The 18,640-nt window shown below is 24.5% G+C and overlaps 1 protein-coding gene and 2 long non-coding RNA genes across 7 annotated transcripts in view; 1 reads left to right on the top strand and 2 right to left on the bottom strand.

The window, feature by feature from the left end:
- The first annotated feature begins 4,468 nt into the window (after positions 1–4,468).
- LOC136076715 (NACHT, LRR and PYD domains-containing protein 3-like) overlaps positions 4,469–18,640 on the top strand; it is a 40,525-nt gene continuing 26,353 nt past the window's right edge. For 3 of the 4 annotated variants that reach the window (XR_010636535.1, XM_065790084.1, XM_065790086.1), the window contains exon 1: positions 4,469–4,579. Coding sequence is in view for 2 of the 4 variants with exons in the window: in XM_065790084.1 (XP_065646156.1) it covers positions 4,473–4,579 (107 nt within the window). In the remaining 2 variants the exon portion in view is untranslated. Of the gene's footprint in view, positions 4,580–18,329; positions 18,447–18,640 lie in introns of those variants that run through there. The other variant, XM_065790085.1, reaches the window with a different exon arrangement.
- LOC136076714 (uncharacterized) lies at positions 8,696–10,111 on the bottom strand. Of its 2 annotated transcripts, none has more exons than XR_010636534.1 (3): positions 10,073–10,111; positions 9,110–9,133; positions 8,696–8,901 (listed from the first exon to the last, which is right to left on the bottom strand). It is a non-coding gene; the product is annotated as an uncharacterized LOC136076714 (long non-coding RNA). The 2 variants fall into 2 exon arrangements; XR_010636533.1 differs by lacking the exon at positions 10,073–10,111 and adding an exon at positions 9,411–9,465.
- LOC136076716 (uncharacterized) lies at positions 15,353–18,050 on the bottom strand. Its single transcript, XR_010636536.1, has 2 exons — positions 17,789–18,050; positions 15,353–15,608 (listed from the first exon to the last, which is right to left on the bottom strand). It is a non-coding gene; the product is annotated as an uncharacterized LOC136076716 (long non-coding RNA).

Below are 18,640 nucleotides of genomic sequence, written 5' to 3'. Positions count from 1 at the left end.
CAAAATGGTTGAGTTAGTTTGAATCCCACGTTACGTAAGAGCTTTCAGAAATGCATCGAAGGTTATATTTTTTGGTGCATTTTCCAAGGACAAAAAGCGTGCACTAAATTTTTTAATTTATATAATAATTTATTGATAAAGAAGTTGAATTTAAGTAGGAGTTCTATTTTTATATTCTATTTTGTAAAACCTCATACTAATAGAATGTTTGGCGTTCATCTATCAAGTGCATTCAGTAGCAACTACTTTACCTTAAGAGTTTTCATTTGTCAAAAGCCTTCGATATCGTTAATCATAATATACTAGTAAAAAAACTTGAACACTATGGAGTAAAAAATAACAATTTACTTTTGTTCAAAAGTTATTTGACCAATAGAAAACATTTTATAGAATATGAACAAAAACAAATAATCCCGTCTGCCGTAACCTGCGGGGTTCCCCAGGAGTCTTCTTAAGGACCACTGTTGTTCTTAGTGTACGTTAATGATTTCAATTTAGCAACAGACCTATTAAATTGTATTCTTTCTGCAGATGACTTCAATCTTTTTTATTTCCACAGAGATATTAATACACTATTTGAAACAAGAAACGAACAATTATCGAAAGTTAATGAGTGGTTTATAAGTAATAAACTTTCTCTAAATGTGGATAAAACCAAATTTATTTTGTTCCACAAAGTAAATAAATCAAAAAATATTCCCATCAAATTGCCTAACCTAATAATCAATAACACTAACATTAAAAGAGAAACTCAGTAAACTTTCTAGGCGTAATCTTAGATAAACATTTACGTTGGAGTTCACATATAAAAAGTATTGAAAATAAAATATCAAAAAATTTAGCAATGATATATAGAACTAAACCATTTTTAAACAATATTTCTTTAAAAAGTTTATATTTCTCTTTTATTCATTGTTATTTAATTTATTGCAATATTGCATGAGTAAGTACAAACCATACAAAATTAAAAAAATTGTACTGTAAACAAAAACACGCGTGCAGAACAATTTTTGGAGCTGATAGAACTGTACCCTGTGAGCCTCTTCTGCTTTTACTTGGAACATAAAACATTTATAAAATCAACTTACACCAAGTTTTAATGTTCACGTATAAAACAAATATAGGATTATTTTCTAAAACATTTCAATCCTATTTTGACAAAATAGTTCATAAATATTCAACAAAATTTTCAAATAACAACTTTGTTGTCCCAAAATATAATTTAAAACTAACTTCACATTCAGTTCTTTACCATGGACCTTACTTGTCGAAAATGTTTCCCAAGATTGTAAATACACATAAAACTAGTATAGAGCAGTTTAAAAATGAATCAAAACAGGTATTCTTACTTATGGATTTTAATTTCTCCGATTTTAAATGTTTTTTTAAATTAAATCTCAAATACAAAAAATAATTCAAAAATTACGTAAAATTAAATTATTTAAATAAATTATTAAAAATTAATTCAAAAATAAAAAAAAATTCAAAAAATACTTCACTGAGTGTATTAACGTTTTTCTTTTTCAATACCTTAATTATGGTATTACCTCTATGGCAATTGCTAACTTATTTACATAATTTCTATGAAGTATACTAATTTATTTATGTTATTTCTATATTGTATATTAATTTATTTACTTTTTTATTTTTAAATCTTAATTTAAGTTTTTAAGTTTTAAGAAAATGATAATATCTTATATATTTTTTCTTATTCACCCGCCAATATTTATTTTTATTTATATCCTTCGAAACTGTATATATTATTAAACGGCAAAAAAAAAAACAATTTAAAAAAAAATCTACTTTCCAGCAGAATTTAGCGTCCAAAAATAATGCAAAAACCGTTTAAAAGAAAAATTTCCCTTGTTTGATTCCTGTATCAGAATGGCCTGCCAACAGTCCAGATTTGAACCTATTGGTTATTGGATGTTTTTCATGTTGGAAAACTAAAAAAATGTAAAATGCAATAACTAAAAGATTATAAGGATTTACTAGTCAAAATTTGAGATGAAATCCTTGACGGTATCGGTATTGTCATCTGTTATAAATTTTTAAACAGAGTACATATGTGTATCAAAAAAAAAGAGAAAAATTTGAAATAAATTAATTTTTTATATTAAATATTAATGTAAATTTCAGAAAAATAGTCATTCATAAATCAAAAAAGTGCTCTAATTTAGCAAACACAAAAAGTATGTGACATTTGTAAATATATTGTAAAATACCATAATAATTAAAAAAATATTTTTAATACTATAAATGGGTTGATATATAATATTGGTATTACTATAAAAAATGTAATTTAACTTAATTATTTAGTTAATAAAAAATTTTTATTTACTAAATTTTTAATTTCTTCGGGTCTGTAGTTTTTCATATTAAATTAAAACGCCTACTTCATTTAATGTGCCAATTTTTTTTTTTTTTTTTTTGTAGTTTTTTTAGGTGCTCCCAGAAGTCCTTACGGTCTTTTCAAAGAGCACCGCGGGAGAGCATTTAACAGGAAGTTCACGCCTCCTTCCTTACCAATGTCGCTTGTTGGGCTAGAGCTGGCATCGAACCTAGGACCTCTGGGTTCTGAGCCAGAACTCTAACCACTGCGCCACGGCTGCTCAAAAGAAAAGACTCGAAAATTTTAACTTGTTTTGAAAAACTACTTACTCAAGAGGAAATTTAAAGGAGAAAATAAAAACGAAAATATAAAGGAGGAAAGAAAATATGTTATTTTTTGCTAATGTTTGTTTTTTGTTTAGAATAATTGATATAAAATATCAGAAATGATATATGATATCATTTCTGCTAAATCTTCAGCTTTAGTTTTTTTAATTATTGGTTTCGCATAACAAGTAGGTTAGGTATTAGACAGATGCTGAATTTACTTCTTCATGTAGAAATAAACTGGTTAGTAATTTCAGCAATTCCATTTTTATTCTGGAGTTTTAAAAGATTATCTGGTGATTCTGAATCGATTTAAAGTCATCAAGATTATGTAAATAACATTGTAAGCAAGCAACAATATAATTTCTTTTTTTAGTAATTCTCTAAGAAACAATAGTAAACAATTTTTGGCTGATGTTAGTTTTTTGTACTCCAAGAGTTAGTAATAAGAACAATTTAATTTTATCATTTTTTAGCCAAATAGTTTTAAAAATTTTTGATTTTTATCAAAATTGGAATTTTTCTACTGTCAAAAATAAACTAATACAAGTTATTTTCTCAATAAATAATATATTCGAGTTCTTTTGATTTCGTTTCTCTGTTATAAGTGTTATCTAAATGTAATTAAAAAATATATATATTTTTTGTTATTGTTTTGTTAAACGGTGTTTTATAATTAAGATACCTTATCTTATTTGTACGTATGTTTTCTTAAACGGTAATTTCATTTCATTTTATATTTTTTTGAAACAATTGGTTTATTATTATTGTATTGTTAAACGGTTCTCGGTGACATCTAATGATCCTCTTCGAGTTTCCATGTATTCATATATTATATACGCATTTTACAAAAAATAAGTAATAGTTTATAATTAGAGATGTTATACTTCCTAAAATAGCCTATAACTATGCACACTACCACCTTCAAATAATAAAATTTTCTAAGCAAGTTCTGTTAAAATTGACTCTAATTGCAAATTGAATATCATTTGCAATTAGAGTTATTCTTTCTCACATCTTCATATGTACGCATTTTTTCGTAGAGATTAGTTTGATCGTTTTCATTTACGTTTCGTTTTTTTACGAAGTAGAGCTGAATCAACTAGTAATCTGAATCATAATAATTCATTAACGTCTTATATTAGTACAGGCCGTCGACAAAGGCTTCGAAAAGGGAGGGGGGATACAATCGTCAATTTTAAAAAAAAGTCCTTTATATCTAAATTTTTTTAAAAAAAAATATAAAAAATAAAATGATCCTTTAGAAAAAAAGTGGGGAGGGGAACGCCCAGCGCCCCCTCTCTTCCGGTGTCGTCGGCCCTGTAGTATACCCACGATACACACTTCAATTAACCAGGTGGGAACTCTCAACATAGGAAAGTGTCATCAAATATTCGGCAGCTTCGCCCGAGCGTCTGGCCGAATATTATGTGCTTTGGCAAAACCACTATTTTCACTTTAGTCGATTTAGTCGATAACACTATTTAAAAGACGATTAGAGCTGATTAGCTATAAACTTACGCATACGCAACTATTCATATTTGCGTATGCGTAACTATGCATTATTTATTACACTGGTATAAATATTGCGTGAAATAGGAAAAGCCGCACCCGAATGGTTAACGTTCTTTAGGATGATTCAAAATATAATTTTGAAAATATAACAAAACGCAGACTTACAAAGTTATTGAATTTGTATCGAAAGATAATGAATTAAGTAGTCTGCGTTTTATTAAAAAGTCAAAATCTTACTTTGGATCATCCTTAACAACGTGAACCCACCCACATGTTTGAAATGCAAGAAAAAGTTAGTAATGCACCATTGCCTCGAACGTATAATAAAAGTTATAAACATTCTGTTAACGCAAATAAAAAAAAAGGAAGGGGTGTTGAATGAACGTTTTATATGTATGATACGAATGTAAGTTTATTGTTATTAATGTTTAGCTTATTATTGTTTAGCCATGCATATTTATTATAATATCTTAAATATAATATTTTAATTAATTTTCAAATTAAAATATTATTTAACATTTTTATTTAAATCGAACAGCTTTAAATTTATAATAGAAATTTTTTTTTTTTTTTTTAACCTCTATCTGACCTGATATCTCTCAAATATTTATTCTAAAAATTATAGTAATAGCATTTTATTTTTAAGAGTTGAACTCTATTTATGAATTTTGGTTTTTCTTATTTAATTTTAAGCTAATCAGCTAAATCAGCTAACACATATTTTGGAAACTCTTACTACCTACTTTCTGAAGATAGCCATTTCAGAGAATTTTTTTTTCGTCAATCTATTTAGCACCGTGGATAGCCTACCGAAAGTCGGTAGCCAAAAAAGTAAAAATTTGCCTACCGAAAGTCCGTTTTATTGGCTAAGAATGTCACGTGTTAATAATGGAATCTTGTTTATATTTTTTATCTTTTTTCACCACATTTTTCGAAGTATTTTTCGTACAGCTGTTTTCATAACTTACTTTTTTGTGTTTCTAGCGAAATTATGGCTTTTTCATGCTCTGATTCTTTTGCATCATTTGCAGTTTTAAAAGAAGCTATTAGGAAGTACGAAGATACTTCTTTTATAAAGTTGTGGGTAAGAGATGCTAGAACTATTGAGGCTGCTAGGAAATCCATTCCTAAAAAAGCTGCTTTAATAGCAGCTGATATTAAATATTATTTTATAAAGTATTGTTGCATTCATGGTGGTCAAAAATTTAAATATTATGGGAAAAGCAAGGAAAAGCGTAAAACTTCGTAAGTTATTGTGTTTATTGTTGTAGCAAAGTATAGAAATTTACTTTGATTTATATTATATTATAATTGCTATTGGATTAAAACTTATAATCCAATAACTAACAGAATAAAAAAGTCTTATGTTGCATTTTGATTGTGCTAATAATTATAGAACTTTTAAAAAAGACTGTCCATTCTACTTGAATTTTAAAGCTTCTGAAGATGGTCAATTTTTAGTGTAACATACAATTAATAATACACATAATCATGAAGTATCTGAAGTAAAAAATTTTTGTTTTGTATTTAAATAATTTCTTATTAGTTTTTAATATAAGTTACACACAAACACACACACATACACATATACATACATACATATACAAATGCACATATATATATATATATATATATATATATATATATATATATATATATATATATATATATATATATATATATATATATATATATATATATATATATATATATATATATATATATATATATATATATATATATATATATATATATATATATATATATATATATATATATATATATATATATATATATATATATATATATATATATATATATATATATATATATATATATATATATATATATATATATATATATATATATATATATATATATATATATATATATATATATATATATATATATATATATATATATATATATATATATATATATATATATATATATTTATATATATATATATATATATATATATATATATATATATATATATATATATATATATATATATATATAATATATATATATATATATATATATATATAATATATATATATATATATATATATATATATATATATATATATATATATATATATATATATATATATATATATATATATATATATATATATATTATATATATATATATATATATATATATATATATATATATATATATATATATATATATATATATATATATATATATATATATATATATATATATATATATATATATATATATATATATATATATATATATATATATATATATATATATATATATATATATATATATATATATATATATATATATATATATATATATATATATATATATATATATATATATATATATATATATATATATATATATATATATATATATATATATATATATATATATATATATATATATATATATATATATATATATATATATATATATATATATATATATATATATATATATATATATATATATATATATATATATATATATATATATATATATATATATATATATATATATAGGTATGTGGATTGATTTTTTTTAATTATTCAAATACTAGAATGTTATATATCATTAGAAAGCTCTCAAATACAGTATTTCAAAGGTGAATTACGAAAAAAATTACGAAAATCAGACAATTCTATAAAAAGTTATGACGTTTTTAGTAGCAAATTTTCGATATATGGATTTCTTGATAAAACTGTGGTCAAAAAAAATTTTTTTTTTACATAAATTGTTATAACGTTGTCAATTCTTATTCAAAAATCTATAACTTGGTATCAAAAGATAGGTGTAAAAATGGGCTTTAATTTTAAACTTTTTTCTAGGTAAATAGCGCATCAAGGGATCCAGAGGGGGTGCTAATCCACCACCGACACCTCACAAAAAACACTTTATCTCCATAAAAGAGTGTTTTTTTTTATGAAATTGATAATATTTATGAATAACATGTTGGTATTATTTTATTCTACATCACTAGCGAGTATTACAGGTCTATCATAAAGTTGGGTGTTAGGCTGTGGGTAAGGTTTAACACACCCTATCAAAATTTCATTCTTTTAAATATTATAATATCTACTAAAATGAGTAAATTATAAAAAATAAATATAACATTTTAATACTTTGAAAAATAGTAACTAGTGGTGTATAAAATTAACTTTTTTGGAGGGGGCGTATGCCGCCCCTCCCCCCTGCTGCCCTAAACCTGAAAAAAAAAATTAATAACAATTTCACAAAAAATGTTAAAATGCTTTCTTAAACAGAGAGAAATTAGAATAAAAAACTAATTTACCACATTACAAGATGCTGCCACCATTCCGCCTAGGTCGACCTCTTCTGCCACGACCACTTGCAGTACCTCTGCTGCTGTCCCCAGCACTCCTGTTTGGGGGATAATAGGGCCATCTAAAAAGAGGGTCATCTTTGCCCCCAAATCGGATCCAACGCAAATATGATCTGTTGCTGGTTGGTCCAGGATGCTGGGTCCTGTAAACCCTGTAGGCTTCATATGTAAGCTCTAAAAGCAAATAAACAATAATTATATTAGTAACAAATGGCATTATGTAACACTTAATAAAAACTTTTTACTTGTTAAAGTTTATCTAAATATATAAAATTATAAATCACTGATAGGTAAACAAATTTTTAATAAGAGTAAAAATTTCAATACTGCTAGTGATTTTCCTTTTATGTGAATTTAAATGAAAACACAATATAAATGTATTAAACAGTGTATATTAATAGGAATAATAAAAATTTGATAACCATTCAGATACATTTTTAATACATAAATTTACCAGCAGAAGGTTGAGCAGGTGGAACTAAAGGTAGAAAAAGTTGTCATTTAAAGATATTGCAATTGCTGAGAAATGCGCACACATATTAAAAAGTAATAGTTTTTAGACATACCAGTTGTTGCAGATGAACATGAAACTAAGGTTAAAAAGTTGTAATAAGAAAAATTGTAATTGATGAAAAATGCATACACAATTAAAAGGTAAAATTTTTTAAACTTATCAATCGTAGAAGATGTACACGGTCCTAAGGTTAAAAAGTTGTAATACAAAATTAATATAGCAAATGATGAATAATGGATGCGCATATTAACAAGTAATATTATTTAGACATACCACTTGATGCAGAGGACGATGAAACTAAGGTAAAAAATGTTTTAAAAAAGAAAAATATAGCAATTGATAAAAAAAGGCATACACAAATAGAAAGTAAAAATTTTAAAACTTACCAATCGTACCAGATGAAGATGGTCCTAAGGTTAAAAAGTTGTAATAAAAAGTTAATACAGCAAATGATGAAAAATGGATACACATATGAAAAAGTAATATTATTTATACATACCATTTGATGCAGACGACAATAAAACTAAGGTAAAAAAGTTGTAATAAAAAAACAAATATTGTAATTTTTGAAAAATACATAGACATATTAAAAAGTAAAGTATTTAAAATATACCAATTGTAGCAGATGAGGATGTTCCTGAGGTTAAAAAGTTTTAATAGAAAATAAACATTGCATTTGTTGAGAAATGCATACACATATTAAAAAGTAATAGTTTTTAAACTTACCACTTGTTGCAGTTAAAGTTGGAACTAAGGTTAAAAGATTGTTATAAAAAATAAATGTTGCATTTGATAAGGAATGCATAACAGGTTTTTAGAACTTACCAACTGTACCAGATGAAGATGGTTCTAAAGTTAAAAAAGGAGTAAGACACCGCATAAAAAAATAAGTTTAGCATTAAATATATTCACAGAATAAAAATTCCTGGTTTTCAAAATTACTAACTATAGCAAGTGATGAAAGGAGAGTTAAACAAAATATGAGTTAAACCTAGACACACATGTTTAAACTTTTGTTACTATGATTCATAACAAAAGTTATAATATACAAACTTACCAATGGTAGACCTTGTCGATTCAACTAAAGGTAACAAAAAAATTGTACGATAAAAAATAACACCTTGTAATTGCCAAAATTAAGTTCAAAAAATAACAACTAAAAAATTAAAATATAAAGATTATATGTATATAAACAAGAAGCTAACATTAAGAATGGGTATATACTTATGTAAACAATAAACATATATAAATTAGTATACATCAAGAAAAAGGTATAGACAACAATAATTATATCTTATATTTAAAAAAACTTTAGAAACATTAAGTTAATGCAAAAATGTTATGGGAACTATACTTACGAAATCTCAAAAAATCTATAATGATAGTGCTAGGATCTAAACAAGAAGCAAATATTAGACATGTTTGTATAATTATTTAAATAATATTTAAAGGATGAAGTAGTATACAACAGGAAAATAATAAAAGAAGATGAGTGTAATTTTTATATCATTTTAAAACTAAACACTAAAAAATATGTTTGTTAAGAATAAATCAATAATATTGATTTATTCTTATTTATCCCATAGAAGTCTACAAACCGAATTTATATCGACAATATAAATTCGATTTGTAGACTTCTATAGAAATTAAAAGAAAAGAAGCAAATTATACAAATCATAAAATAATTTATTTTTAACAAAGTATTTGTTAAAATACAAATAAGTATTATTAATACTTATTTGTATATTAACAAATTTTTATACTTATATGATGTTTTAACGAACCTGCGAAACGATACTTTTATCGATCAATAAAATCAAAACAGTTTTAATCTAATAGTATTAGATTAAAACTGTATTATTAAAAATGTATTACTAAAAATGTATTAGTAATACATTAATCTTTTTATACTTAAGATTATCTTACTAAGATAAACAAAAAGAGTAAGGTTTTTACATTTATGTTTTTGCTTTAGAAATAGTTAGCAATAATATAATTATGAAAAAAAAAATTTGCTTACTATCTGTTAGAGAATCTATATATTTTTGTAAGTCTTTTTTTTCCATTTTATCTGTTTTTCTGTTATCTGATATCTAATAATAAAAATAATGCAGAAAAAAAAATTGTTTTCTAAGAACCGGCCCCCCTATCCTCCCCCGAATTTTTATTGTTCGCTATTACCGAAAAAAAATTCATTAAAACAGAAATTAGGTACCAAAAGTGCTGCACTTAGTTATATATCTGCTCCCATTTTTTTTTGGCTGAAATTTGGCAGGTAAAAATAAAATACATGTAGAAAGTAGAATAAATAATAAAAAAAGCAGGCTCAACATTTCTTTGATACGAAATTAATGTAATAACATCGACTAAATTTTCATAGAAAATTGTCAGCAAAAAAATTCATAAAAAAGTTAGGCAACCATACTTAAAAATAATATAAGAATCAAGCTTGACCTTTCTTCTTTCAAAAAATATCCTAAGTTTATATGTGTTTCTAAAAAGAAATACCTCAAAAAAACGTTTGCCTAAGGCTACCTAAAAAAAAAGGTATTTATAGAATAACACATAGTAAACTATCTGCTCCCTTTTTTTTTTCTTTGAAAATTTGCATGTGCTTAGAAAATGCATGTAGAAAGTTAAAACAATAATAAAAAAAGCGGGCTCAACATTTCTTTTACTATAAATTAATGTAAGAAAATATACTATATTTTCAGGACCATAACAAACCATGAAAAATCAGTAACTATACATTAAAAGCCACATAAAAATCAAAATTAACCATTCTTCTTTCAGAAAAATATCTAGGTTTATATATGTTTCTAAAAAGAAACACCACAAAAAAACGTTTGTCTGACGCTACCTAAATAAAAGTGAAAAAAACGTAGAACAAAATTTTAGCACAAAAATCGGCACCGTAAAACGTGATTTCCGTGTACCTATATATATATATATATATATATATATATATATATATATATATATATATATATATATATATATATATATATATATATATATATACACACATATATATATATAAAGTTAATAAAAGATTGAAGATTTTATAGGGAGGTTTACTTACTTTTTTGATTCAAGATCACACATTTTGAGTATTTTTTTTAAGAACGTAATTGATGTCAGAATTAAAATTGTATTGTTGAAAGTATATTATTTTTAAAGCTTTGTTTTGTAGGTTAAATAATCTAAAAAATGCATGAGACTTGGTTTGTCCCTAAACCTGACAAGCATATCTGAGATGTGATCCAAAAATTGAATGGTTTATATTGAGTAAAGTTTCATAATTGACATAGTGACACATTTTGGCTAGCATTCCATTTCACCGCTACACAATTTCACCGCTAAATTTTTAAGACTAGAGGAATAGGATAGATTTTGAGTCAGTTTTGATTCTAAGATATTTTAATGAAACTAGGTTTTTATATATTTTATTTTTAAGTTTAGGTTTTTATATTTTTTAGATTGATGTGATTTGTAAATGATGAGTTCAGTTTTGTTGGTAATAAAACTTAGTTTATTAAAGTGCAGCATGTAACTAGATTAGATAAATGATTAATATATTTGCTAATTTTTTTTTAATGGTTGGTTTGTTATGAGTAATTTTATGTTGTCAGCAAAATAATAAGCCTTCAAAATTTTAGATATTAAGATCATTTATAAAAATGAGGAATAGCAATGGTCCTAATTCAGAACTTTAGGGTATACCTATGGAGCATTTTATTGGCAAAGATTTGGCATCATTAATGAAGACAAATTGCAAAATTTTAAGAAAGTATGATGAAAACAATTGTAAAGCAATACCTCGAATACCGTAGTGTTCTAATTTACTTAGGAGATTAGAGTGATCAACAGAATCAAAGGCTTTCCCCAAGTCAAGTAACAATCCACGTGTAAAAATTTTATTGTCAAGAGCTTTTTTAATAGTTTCAGTTATTTTAACAAGTACATGAGTTGTTAAGTGTCTGCTATAAAGTCCATACTTATATTTGTGGAGACTTTGATTTTTTTCAAAAAAAGCTATAGAAGCTTTTTCAAGTACTTTGCTAATGTTAGATAGAAGAGAAATTGATTGATAATTTGTGTGGTCCATTATAGAACCCTTTTTATGAATAGGAATGACTTTGAATATCTTAAAGACATCTGGAAATAAGCCTTTATTAGAAGAACTGTTATATGGTACAAAGAGGTTTAGAAGTAACATGATAATTAAGTTTAAGAAGGTGTGTGGAATCTAAACTTTTATTGTTTTCTATAATTTTTTATTGTGTGTGGGATCTAAACTCTTATTGCTTTCTAGAATTTTTTTTATTAAATCAGACACCATATTCAGTCACTAGATAAAGAGAAAAAAAATTAGAATTGGAATTTTTAAATAGTCAGAGAAGAAATCATTTTACTTTTAGGTAGGCATTGTATTGTTTTATAGCAGTTGTTGAAAGTGTTAGCAACAGCCATACTGTATAAGATGCTGTTACCATTAGATTCTGTTACCATTTAATTTGAGATGGTAAGATTTAATTGGTGTGGAGGATCTGTGTATTAGAAGTCTACTACATTAAACTTTGCCATGGCTACAAAATAAAACAGAAAACTTCAAGATGAAAATCGCAATTTAAAATCCAAATAAACAGAAATGTATACGCTTATACCAAGTACCACTGGTTTACCATCATGTTTAATCAGTAATAAAATGTTGTTGAATAATATATATATATATATATATATATATATATATATATATATATATATATATATATATATATATATATATATATATATATATATATATATATATATATATATATATATATAAACATACATTATATACCAATTAATTTTGTACAGATTGTTTTGAAGTGGACTGAATTTTCTTCTTTATTAATCTTTGTTTTAAATTCAGATTCTCTATAAGCACTTGCCAAATCAAAGAATTTTTACATTTAAAAAGAGCTGTAATTAGTTTTATAAGTATGTACAGAAAAATATACTTAAACAGAGTTTTGAATTTTGTACAATTTTAACATATTTGCAGGTTTATTTATACTTGAATCTACATATTCTATATATAGGTTTATATATACTTGAATCTACATAATCTCTCTCTCTCTCTCTCTCTCCCTCTCTCTCTCTCTCTCTCTCTCTATATATATATATATATATATATATATATATATATATATATATATATATATATATATATATATATATATATATATATATATATATATATATATATATATATATATATATATATATATATATATATATATATATATATAGTAAAATAACACTTTACTAACTTGAGCTTCTACTGTCAGTTTCTCCTTCAGCAGGATCATCAGGAACCTGGCAGTAGAAGCTCAAGTTAGATATTTGTTATTTTTTGGTACTAATTTATATATATATATATATATATTTATTTATATGTTTGTATGTGGATATATATATATATATATATATATAGTCTAAAAGGTTGGACAAAGCAAGGAATTGCATCTCCACAAACTTTAAATAACTTCAATAAATATTGCCTTGGTTTTTAGTTTATAAATTACAAAGTATAAAACTTTTGTAACTTATTTAACGAAATGCACCACGAGAAGGTAAACCATAGGACTCGGCATTTCATATTTCTAGATTAAATACAAAACAAAAAACAAATAAAAACAAAAAAGGAAAAAATGTTGTTACTAAAAAACTGTTGTTTTTTTCTTTCTCTTTTTCTTTAAAACTATTTATTTTTATTTTATAAGATTAGATTTTTATTTATCTCAAAGCTTGGATCAAAAAATAGCTCAAAAAATAAAATATGACATTGCATACAGAGGTTTTATAAATATTTTCACCATCTGTATCTAATATATACAATCTAAATAATACTATTTAAATATAACTATATAATCTGTAACAATCATATTATATAATAATATTTATCATAATATATAATACTATTTAAATATAACTATATAATCTGTAACAATCATACTATATAATACTATTTATCATAATATATAATACTATTTAAATATAACTATATAAACTGTAACAATCAATTTAATACATATATATACAAAAATTATAAAGTTAATACTTAAATCATTACCTTCCATAACAAGTGCGATAAAACCAATACCTTGCTTTTAAAAAGGATGTCTCTTTTTGTCCTACACATTTTTTATGCGACCACAACAAGCATGAATCACATGCTATTGCAATGCCAGTTTTATTTTCTTTGCTTGTGCTCTTCAGGCAAACAGCGCATGGCCAGATATGTTGATTTTTTTTAGCCTTGATTACTTTATCAAGTGCTTTCCATGCATCTGAGCTAAAGTATATTTGCAATGAAGAAAGCAACTCTAATGCACTTTCATCAAGTATAGATGATGGAATACAATTGGGTCTTTTTTCTACAGCACTCTTATTGATAAGGGTACCAGAAAGAGCTTTCTGTACGTCGTCAGCTTTTAAAAACCAACTAAGCATCACTATAACAAAACCATTTAATCTTAATAACTAATGCTGTAAAACCATCTATTAATAAAAAAATTCATTAAAACATTTATTAATTTTAATTAAGTGGTCACCAATAAAGTATGTCATGCTGTATTTGACTTTTTAATATAGATAGGAGACCATTTCCATTTTTGCACAGTGATTGTCATTAAACATATATATACTGTATATATACTACTTATAATACATATATTTATAGTTATTATATATTTTTATTTGCATCACAGTACACAATTTATCTAGATTAATTAATTTTCGATCTAAAAATAAATTTTTAAAATTTAATCATCTAAAATTAGAAGTTATTCATTTAGTCTCACTTGCATAAAATCATTTGAGGGGCAGTTTAGGAGTAATCCCTAAACTTTAGGAGTAACTCCTAAACATTAGGAGTTACTCCTAAACTTTAGGAGTAACTCCTAAACTCACTCTCTCTCAAGCTGATTATAATAATCCTTATCAACTCTCAAGCTGATTATAATAATCCTTATTCAAGTTCAGCATAAAGTTGAAGCTGAAACTGTTCACCTTAAAGCTGAGACTTATATGTCAACAACAATCCCTATTTTCAATTTAATAAGTCAATTTATTAGCTTTCTAAACAAAACCAGAAAGATTCAGAAAATATAGTTTAAATTTGACCTAATAAAACAATATAAAATCAATAAATTACAAATTATTGAGCAATAAAAACAGAAACAAATGAAGAAACTTTATTTAAAAACATGCCAAATTTAAGAGAGAAAAAATAAAATAAAAACAAGAAGCATTATCAGTTCATAAGACTACTTACTATATTTGTCTTTTAAAGTTGTAACAAATGTTGTGATATCATTCCTATTTTCAACTTTGTTAGATAAAGCAGCAATGTTTGAAAGATCTCTTAAAGTGATAATTTTACCTGTGGATTTAATCAACTCTTTTTGGAGCAGTTTTTTGTTTGGTTTTAAATGCATTAACTCTTTAGCTTTCTCGATAGCATAATCTGGAAGTTTTCTTTGATTTGGCAAGTGCTTATAGAGAATCTGAATTTAAAACAAAGATTAATAAAGAAGAAAATTCAGTCCACTTCAAAACAATCTGTACAAAATTAATTGGTTTATAATGTATGTATATATATATATATATATATATATATATATATATATATATATATATATATATATATATATATATATATATATTTATATATATATATATATATATATATATATATATATATATATATATATATATATATATATATATATATATATATATTTATATATATATATATATATTATTCAACAACATTTTATTACTGATTAAACATGATGGTAAACCAGTGGTACTTGGTATAAGCGTATACATTTCTGTTTATTTGGATTTTAAATTGCGATTTTCATCTTGAAGTTTTCTGTTTTATTTTGTAGCCATGGCAAAGTTTAATGTAGTAGACTTCTAATACACAGATCCTCCACACCAATTAAATCTTACCATCTCAAATTAAATGGTAACAGAATCTAATGGTAACAGCATCTTATACAGTATGGCTGTTGCTAACACTTTCAACAACTGCTATAAAACAATACAATGCCTACCTAAAAGTAAAATGATTTCTTCTCTGACTATTTAAAAATTCCAATTCTAATTTTTTTTCTCTTTATCTAGTGACTGAATATGGTGTCTGATTTAATAAAAAAAATTCTAGAAAGCAATAAGAGTTTAGATCCCACACACAATAAAAAATTATAGAAAACAATAAAAGTTTAGATTCCACACACCTTCTTAAACTTAATTATCATGTTACTTCTAAACCTCTTTGTACCATATAACAGTTCTTCTAATAAAGGCTTATTTCCAGATGTCTTTAAGATATTCAAAGTCATTCCTATTCATAAAAAGGGTTCTATAATGGACCACACAAATTATCAATCAATTTCTCTTCTATCTAACATTAGCAAAGTACTTGAAAAAGCTTCTATAGCTTTTTTTGAAAAAAATCAAAGTCTCCACAAATATAAGTATGGACTTTATAGCAGACACTTAACAACTCATGTACTTGTTAAAATAACTGAAACTATTAAAAAAGCTCTTGACAATAAAATTTTTACACGTGGATTGTTACTTGACTTGGGGAAAGCCTTTGATTCTGTTGATCACTCTAATCTCCTAAGTAAATTAGAACACTACGGTATTCGAGGTATTGCTTTACAATTGTTTTCATCATACTTTCTTAAAATTTTGCAATTTGTCTTCATTAATGATGCCAAATCTTTGCCAATAAAATGCTCCATAGGTATACCCTAAAGTTCTGAATTAGGACCATTGCTATTCCTCATTTTTATAAATGATCTTAATATCTAAAATTTTGAAGGCTTATTATTTTGCTGACAACATAAAATTACTCATAACAAACCAACCATTAAAAAAAAATTAGCAAATATATTAATCATTTATCTAATCTAGTTACATGCTGCACTTTAATAAACTAAGTTTTATTACCAACAAAACTGAACTCATCATTTACAAATCACATCAATCTAAAAAATATAAAAACCTAAACTTAAAAATAAAATATATAAAAACCTAGTTTCATTAAAATATCTTAGAATCAAAACTGACTCAAAATCTATCCTATTCCTCTAGTCTTAAAAATTTAGCGGTGAAATTGTGTAGCGGTGAAATGGAATGCTAGCCAAAATGTGTCACTATGTCAATTATGAAACTTTACTCAATATAAACCATTCAATTTTTGGATCACATCTCAGATATGCTTGTCAGGTTTAGGGACAAACCAAGTCTCATGCATTTTTTAGATTATTTAACCTACGAAACAAAGCTTTAAAAATAATATACTTTCAACAATACAATTTTAATTCTGACATCAATTACATTCTTAAAAAAAATACTCAAAATGTGTGATCTTGAATCAAAAAAGTAAGTAAACCTCCCTATAATATATTCACTCTTTTATTAACTTTATATATATATATGTGTATATATATATATATATATATATATATATATATATATATATACATACATATATATATATATATATATATATATATATATATATATATATATATATATATATATATATATATACATATATGTGCATTTGTATATGTATGTATGTATATGTGTATGTGTGTGTGTTTGTGTGTAACTTATATTAAAAACTAATAAGAAATTATTTAAATACAAAACAAAAATTTTTTACTTCAGATACTTCATGATTATGTGTATTATTAATTGTATGAAACACTAAAAATTGACCATCTTCAGAAGCTTTAAAATTCAAGTAGAATGGACAGTCTTTTTTAAAAGTTCTATAATTATTAGCACAATCAAAATGCAACATAAGACTTTTTTATTCTGTTAGTTATTGGATTATAAGTTTTAATCCAATAGCAATTATAATATAATATAAATCAAAGTAAATTTCTATACTTTGCTAAAACAATAAACACAATAACTTACGAAGTTTTACGCTTTTCCTTGCTTTTCCCATAATATTTAAATTTTTGACCACCATGAATGCAACAATACTTTATAAAATAATATTTAATATCAGCTGCCATTAAAGCAGCTTTTTTAGGAATGGATTTCCTAGCAGCCTCAATAGTTCTAGCATCTCTTACCCACAACTTTATAAAAGAAGTATCTTCGTACTTCCTAATAGCTTCTTTTAAAACTGCAAATGATGCAAAAGAATCAGAGCATGAAAAAGCCATAATTTCGCTAGAAACACAATAAAGTAAGTTATGAAAACAGCTGTACGAAAAATACTTCGAAAAATGTGGTGAAAAAAGATAAAAAATATAAACAAGATTCCATTATTAACACGTGACATTCATAGCCAATAAAACGGACTTTCGGTAGGCAAATTTTTATTTTTTTGGCTACCGACTTTCGGTAGGCTATCCACGTCGATTTATATATGGTTAACATGGTTGTAAAGAGCTTAATAAGACTTTTTTTTTTAATAAATCAACTTTAAAGTTTTTAAATGGTGAGTATTTAGAAATTATGTATAAATGTTAAAAAGCTTTCCCCATTCCATTAGATTCCT

The sequence above is a fragment of the Hydra vulgaris genome, chromosome 02 (genome assembly GCF_038396675.1).
Source record: "Hydra vulgaris chromosome 02, alternate assembly HydraT2T_AEP".
NCBI classification, from domain to species: domain Eukaryota; kingdom Metazoa; phylum Cnidaria; class Hydrozoa; order Anthoathecata; family Hydridae; genus Hydra; species Hydra vulgaris.
The sequence above is the reverse complement of the archived record's forward strand: the minus strand, read 5'-3'. Positions and strand labels throughout refer to the sequence as shown.